This window comes from Benincasa hispida, chromosome 3 (genome assembly GCF_027475165.1).
Source record: "Benincasa hispida cultivar pf3 chromosome 3, pf3_genome.v1.1, whole genome shotgun sequence".
Taxonomy (NCBI): Eukaryota; Viridiplantae; Streptophyta; class Magnoliopsida; order Cucurbitales; family Cucurbitaceae; genus Benincasa; species Benincasa hispida.
Window position 1 is genome coordinate 22366493 of NC_143480.1, and position 7571 is coordinate 22374063.

The 7571-nt window shown below is 35.7% G+C and overlaps 1 protein-coding gene across 8 annotated transcripts; it reads right to left on the bottom strand.

Annotated features, from left to right (window-relative positions):
• Positions 1 to 4339: 4339 nt before the first annotated feature.
• Positions 4340 to 7288, bottom strand: LOC150037135 (uncharacterized). Of its 8 annotated transcripts, none has more exons than XM_090312391.1 (4): positions 7110 to 7288; positions 6749 to 6830; positions 6074 to 6183; positions 4340 to 5079 (listed from the first exon to the last, which is right to left on the bottom strand). In XM_090312391.1, the coding sequence occupies exons 3-4, from the start codon at positions 6152 to 6154 to the stop codon at positions 4576 to 4578; spliced, it is 585 nt and encodes a 194-aa protein (XP_090168517.1). In that variant the 5' UTR covers positions 6155 to 6183; positions 6749 to 6830; positions 7110 to 7288; the 3' UTR covers positions 4340 to 4575. The 8 variants fall into 8 exon arrangements, with proteins under 8 accessions (XP_090168517.1, XP_090168520.1, XP_090168521.1 ...); XM_090312394.1 differs by having other exon boundaries at positions 6074 to 6217; positions 7110 to 7249; XM_090312395.1 differs by having other exon boundaries at positions 6074 to 6232; positions 7110 to 7249.
• Positions 7289 to 7571: the final 283 nt, after the last annotated feature.

Here is a 7571-nt window from a genome sequence, read left to right on the forward strand (position 1 = left end):
GGTGAGGCACAATATGTTCTCAGGATCCAGATCATTCGGGATCACAAGAACAAACGGTTAGCACTGTCTCAGGCATTATACATTGATCAAATGTTGATCAGGTACAGGATGCCAGGATTCCAAGAGGGGTTTGTTTCCCTTCAGGCATGGAATCATTCTGTCTAAGGATCAATGTCCTAAGACACCTTAAGAAGTTGAGGAGATGAGATGCATTCCCTATGCTTCTGTTGTAGGAAGCTTAATGTATGCAATGTTATGCACCAGATCCGACATTTTCTATGTAGTAGAGATTGTCAATCGGTATCAGTCCAATCCAGGATTTGATCACTGGATGACGGTCAAGACAAACCATAAGTATCTCTGGAGAACGAGGGACTACATGCTTGTGTGTGGAGATAAGGATCTGATCCTTACAGGATACACAGACTCTGACTTTCAGACCGATCGAGATTCTCGTAAATTGACATCGGGGTCAGTGTTTACTCTTAATGAAGGTGTTGTAGTTTGGTGAAGCATCAAGCAAGGATGCATCACGGACTTCACTATGGAAGCCGAATACGTGACGGCTTGTGTAGCAGCTAAAAAGGTTGTTTCGCTGAGGAAGTTCCTTGCAGATTTGGAAGTTGTTCCAAGTATGGATTTTTCGATCACACTGTATTATGATAATAGTGGGGCTGTGGCAAATTTGAAGGAACCCCAGAGTCATCGTTGGGGTAAGCACATAGAACGAAAATATCACATGATCAGGGAGATTGTGTATCGCGGTAATATGATAGTCACGAAGATCGCATCGGAGCACAACATTGCTGATCCCTTTACAAAGGCCCTCACGGTTAAAGTGTTCAAGGTTCACCTGGAGAGTCTGGGTCTATGGGACATGCGGCATCTTGTCTAGGGCAAGTGGGAAATGATACTAGGGTATGTCTTAGTTTATTGTATATTGTACATTACTCTCCCGAGTCATTAGAACAAGTGGGAGATTTTTGGTATTGGTGTCCTAATTCTCCCAGAGTCTCGTTGTTTTGTAAAGATACACATTGTTTAATGAATAAAATAAGTGTTATTTAATTCTAGCATTTACTCATACCCAATAAACAAAGCTCCTTGGTTATCTTATGTGAACTTAAGCATGTATATATAATATACAAATAGGTCATGTCTTAAGTGATAACCTAAATATGTATGTAGTATAAGGATTAAGATGGGATACCCGATCCTAGTAACACGGCCCGCTTTGTAGAGGTTTACAAGTGTTGTAAACTACTACAAATGGTAGATCCTAACCATTCATGTGGAGACGTGCAAGCGCGGGTGTCCTATACAAAGAGTTTGTATAAGATCTAGGCCACAAGATGACTAGACTCTGTATATAATGTCGTTGATACTAGAGACTTGCATCTCACCTAAACGACCATAGGTGACACGACCTCAATCCTGAGTGTTTTGGAACTTCTGCTTTTGAGGGTGGTCCTTTGATTAGTATGGGTGAGAGTGGCCAAATTGCCAACTCAACATGCCTACCTTTTTGAGGACTTATCTGATCTGGGAGCTGGGAACTCAATCCACGAGATGGAATTCACTCCTTTCTCGAAGCAGTGATAAGTAGAGAGATTGCTCCCTTAAGGGTTGATTCCGGGGCTTGAACAAGTGGCCACAACTTCTCTTTAGAAGAGAAGACTCAGTCATAATAGGACTTAGACTTATGTTCATTAGAGGGATCAATGGTACTTAAGGAGACAGATGTAACTACAGGAGCATAACGGTTATTGACCCAGCTGTACTTACGAGCGATCCATGAAGGGTTGTCGCACTACTGATTGGTTAAGATGGACACATAATATATCTATGGTAAAGAGAATTCAGCTGTCGATCTTTAGTGGAGTGTCTAGCAATTAACGGATGGTGGATCCCGTGACTAAAAAGTTTAGTCAGTAATTCACATACCGTTGGAGCTTCGAGCTACAGGTTCATAAGGTCCTCTTGGTAGCTCAATGGATTCAGTTGAGGATCAGTTCTTGATGTCAATTTGAAATGTTCAAATTGACAAGAGGTATTTTGATTATATATGATATAATCGGTATGATGTATGAGATACATCTAGTGGAGGATTGATGTAAATGAGATTTACATTAAGTACCATGGAATAGAAAAAGAACTATGGTTTATATGTTTCATGAGATGAAATATTAAAACTATAGGTTATAAATATAGTATGATAAGTTGGTTATCATTTATATGTATAATAATATTAATTATTGAATAATTAATTTTTTTTCTTTAATAACCAAACGAGTGGCTAGTTATTGGATTCATGGTTACCGTGAGTTTAAAAGGAAAATGGTTTTCCTAATTTTAGGATGATTTTACATATGCTGAAAAGTTTTCGTAAAAAGTTTTTTTGAGTTTTCTCTCTCGTGCAAAAGAAACTCACATAGTCGTCAAGTAAATACAAATTTACTAAACGACGGCTAGGGCGAGCTAAACGATCCTGAAGTATTTACTAGACGATCGCTTGCTCTAAGTAAACGATCGTGTAGTGTCTGTAGGCAACAAACTGAGTTAAGCGATGAGCTAAACGATCGTATAGCTTTAGCTAAATGATTGGGCATCGACCTATACGATAGATCTCCGCCATCTCCCACTTGTCCAGTTGTGAACATGATTGGTGGTGTCATACTTAACTCGACACCGTCGAGGTTCTGTGGAGGTCGTTCGTGGTGCTGTGGAGGCCGTTCGTGTTGCTGAAGAGTTCGTGACCGAGGCGATCGCTGAGTTCGAGCGCGAAGTGTTTATGCTGTGTTCGTTTTGTGTTGTGGTCGTGTAGATCGAGCGTTCGAGGTTGCTGTTGTTCGAGCGATCGTGTGCAACGGAGCATGGAGACGCATCTTCAAATGTTCATAAAGTTTGTCTCTTTGTCCATTTGAGTTTTTCATGTTGTAATTTTTGTATGATTTGTATAACCGCTTGTTAGAAGTCGACTGTAAATGTTATGTTCATTCATGATTGTGATTTGGAATAATCTTATTTCCGCTGCTTATGGAAATCTCGAATCCAATTTCCTTCAAGATACCCACTAGAGGTGGTGACCTCCTTCGGGGTTCACCAAAAGTTGCGTTTCTTTTGGGATTCGCTAGAGGTGGTGTTTCTTTCTGAATTCACCAGAGGTTGTGTTTCCTTCGGAATTCACTACAGGTGGTGACCTAATTCAGAGTTCACCAGAGATTGTGTTTCCTTCGGGATTCACTACAGGTGGTGTTTCCCTCGGGATTCACCAAAGGTTGTGTTTCCTTCAAGATTCAATAGAGGTTATGTTTATTTTGGGATTCACTAGAGGTTGTGTTTCCTTTGAGATTCGCTAGAGGTTGTGGGTATTTTTAAACTACGGTAGGATGAGTTCAAATATTCATTTATTTGTGTTCTATGAAAACTAGAGGATTATGTATGTCCCACTAGAGGATGACATCTAGTGGACATAGATGTCTAGCCTGACCCAGTAGTGGGATTACTTACTAAGTATTTTATACTCATCCTTTCTTATGTTTATTTTTTAGGTAAGGGTAAGGGCGCGCTGACGAATGACAAGCAAAATCCGTGAGAGCTACTGGGACTAGTCATATGCGTTCGCTCATGTTTTTCAGGATTTTTCTATATTTTAGTTTTTTGTCTTGACATTTAAAACTCACAGTTTTGTTATTTGCATTTTATGATTTTGAGATGGGTATCCAGTGACTTTCAATGAAGTTTTCTAGATTGATTTTATGATTTTGAGATGGGTACCCAGTGACTTGGATTTCAATTATTTCATTTTAATGAAATTATTTAATTACGTCTTTTATTAGATTTTTATTAAGCTATGAAAAGGTGTCGTTTTGAATTTCATGCATGCATGCTTATAGTAACGGCCTAGTTTGAGTCCTAGGGAGTCAGGCCGTTACATGGCCACCGTCTGTTCTATTCTTCTACCCACATGAATTTGATAAAATCTATCTCTTTTTTTAATCTTCAGATGACTTTTGATAATTATATTTTCAAATATAGTACTGTATCAATATTTCTTTTCTTAAATTTAGGGTCCGTTTGGATTGATTTGAAAAAAAATGTTTTTCAAAAAACTCATTTTTATTTAAATATTTTTTATAAAAATAAATTAAAATATATTTGAAAAATTATTTTGAGTGGCTGTCAAATACTCCAATTTCTTTCAAAATAAATTATTTTTTAAATTAAACACTTGATAATGTATTCCAAACACACCCTTATTTGATAAGGTAAAAAACACATAAAAGATTTAAATAAGTATTTTTTTTTTCAATTCTAAAAAATATATCTAATTCGCCCATTAGCTCTCTCTCAATCAACATTAATCATAACTTGAAATTCAAGAGTAATTCTGTTCACAAAGTTAAAATTTACAAAGTAATACACATCAACATCTCAATATACAAGCCAAGATGTAGAAGGAAGCTCAATACAACTAAAGCATCAATCACTCTGTTGATTAGTGAATGAGAAACAACCAAACATGTTCTCATATAATTTGATTGAAATGAATTGGTTTTCTTTATACCTTGAAAATTAAGTCATGTTAAGGCTCACAACTTGAAAAAGCCAAGGAGGATAATCTAGCATCTTCTTCTCTCCCCTATTACTTCCATTTTTGTAGCCAGAGGAATTTTCAGTTACCCCCAAAACCACCATTTCTTGACCTTTCACTTGCCTTGAATCCGTACATCTTCTTCCCTCATGGCTGGACCCTGTTGAAGAAGAAGAGTGGGTAGTCATTCCTGAGTCTGAAGTATTGTAACTTGAAGGCCCTAGAGTTAGTTCGAGTTCGTTCTCGTTTATGATCTGCAGAGCTCCATTAATGGCTTCTGGTTCACCTTCAGCGGGCTGTTCCATGTCTAGTTTGGTCATATGAGTAGATCTGTAATAATTTTTTGCATCCTGTTCATAGATTTGTCTGAAACATATCTCATTCCTTTTGTCCCAACTTTCTGGATTCCATCCACTTTCCCTGCTTTTCTCTACGTTTTTCATTAATGTCTTTTGGGTTCGATAAAGTCGATGAAGTTCATGTACCTGCCAATATTCCTTCCCAACCTTAGAACATAAACTATATTAAATATAAGGTTGGTTTAATCCGTGAATTATGAGTTTAATAGATCTCTCAGCTTCAAATATATTAAATATGTCAATAAACTTTATTTTATGTTCAATAGTTTATTCAATATTCTTTTATTAACATATTTGTTAGACATAAAATGAAATTCAATTTTGTGTTCAATGAGTTTGTGGATCTCAAAAAAATTATCCAATTGGTCAAAAGCCTGCTAGACACAAAATTGAAAGTTCAATAATCTTTTTTAGATATAAAATAGAAAGCTTTCTAAAGTTAGAGGTCAAAATGAAGGACTAATTTGACACAATCTTAAAAGGTCGAGGATGAAACTTGTATTTTAACTTAATATATATATAAAAAAAAATGAAACGTGTGAATAAAACTAATGTTAAATCTGGAGATAAAATGGAAAATGAAAATGGGGATTGAACATAAGTTCATGCAGTTTATTCGTCTAAACATCCCTCTTGATTCTGAGAAGAAAGCATGGATTGGACATTGAAAAAGCAAAATTGTTTTACTATGATAAAAAGGGAAAATTCGTTATAATTTTTTTTCAGTGATGTAGCAATAGAAGATTATGAGATATGTGACAAAAACCCAAAATGGAAAATAACCATCGATCCAAATTCCAATCCATCCATTGCCCTGCCACCACAAATCTTAGATTTTTCTTTTCCCACTCACTTTAAAATGTTGCACCGCAATTTTCTCAGATAGAGCCACAAAAATTATAAAAACACCCACATTTATCAACTACCACTAAAAGAAGAGGGGGGAAATATTATCGAAATTATGGATCAAATCGAATAAATAATTGTGTTAAGATGGCCAGATTGGAAAAATCAGTGTTCAGAGACTCAGAATGCAGAGATGCATCTTTAATTGTTTTGTGATTTGGGTTCTAGACAAAAAGGATAGAATGCAAATTGAAGATCAAAATTGGAGAAAAACCTGTTGTTTGAATGTTTCTTCATGCTTTAACATGGCCATCCTCATGTACTCCTTTTCATAAGCCTTAGGCAGCTTTTCCATTGGGATTTCAGCTCCCTTTACTTTTTTACCTGATGCAGTCTTGAATCAAGTCCCCAAAACAGTCTGGAAAAAGAAAGTCTATATATATATATATATATAAAGGGAAGTGGCTCAGAAATTCAGATTCTGCTTCTGGAATAAATTCTATCATGAAGAGAGACATATCCTTAACCCAAAGGTCCCCCACCCAGTTTGATCAATTTTATATTTCCTTGAACTACCACTAGCCAACGCCATTATGAATCGGATATCAAGCAGCAATAATTAGGACAGCAGAGCCCAATATGAATAAATAAAAACTCGTGATAAAGCCTTTTCCATTGGTATTTTGTTTGTTATCATCTTAAATATCCCTTTCTCATTCAGTCATTACGTCGAGCACTTGATGCGCGTTCCCCACCCCCACAATAATCATAATATTGATAATTCCCTTGCACAGAAACTCTTTAACACATTCACAAAAAAACCAAACGAAAATTAAAGCAAAACCATCTCTAATTCAAAATTACAATGTGGAAATTGGATCGAACATGGAATTAAACACACAGATCGATCAAGAAAGTAACAAAAACAGAATGGGAACTTCAGAATTACCTGAAACAATGCGTTATCGTAAGGACTACCGATCAACAGATGGAATTGCAGAGTTTGCATGTATTTGCCATTTTTGAGAATACTGCAAAAGGAAGCGAAAAGCTAAGACGAAAAAGAAAGCAGAAATTGAGGAAGATGAAGAAGAAGAAGAAGAAGAAGAAGAAGAAGAAACTTCATTCTCCTCCAAAGAGTTGCAGGTTAAACAAAATCGTAATCCGTTTGAACAGAGAAAGATGGAACATGGAATTGACTCCACCATTCCCTCAAAATCAGAAGTGATGAAGAATATAAATAAAGATTCTTTATCATTTAGGAAGTGAGGAAGAGGGGAACAAGAACAGGAAGAGGAACAGAAACGTACCCAAGTTCAGCAATGTTTGGGGTGAGATTCCAGCCAATCTCCTTCAAGTTTCGTGAAAGATATGCTTCAGAAATAGGCAACACCAGCAGTGCACGAGATTCCAAGTACTTGGTATATATAATTCAATTCACATCCACTTCTCTCTCTCTCTCTGTCTTGACCTCTTTTTTTTATTATTTATTTTTTCTTTTCTTTCTACGAATTTTATTTTGGTTTCTTTTCATACTTTTAGTCTAATTTTGATAACGACTTTATTGGATTTTTTTTTGTATGAATATACCTTTCTTTAGAGATATATATATATATATATATATATATATATATATATATATATATATATATACATGGTATTTTGATCTTATTTTGAAAAGCATTTTTTTTAATTAAAATTTTCATTTAGCATAAAATATTATTAATACATTATCATAATTCAACTGACATAAATTTATGTTCATTTTTTCA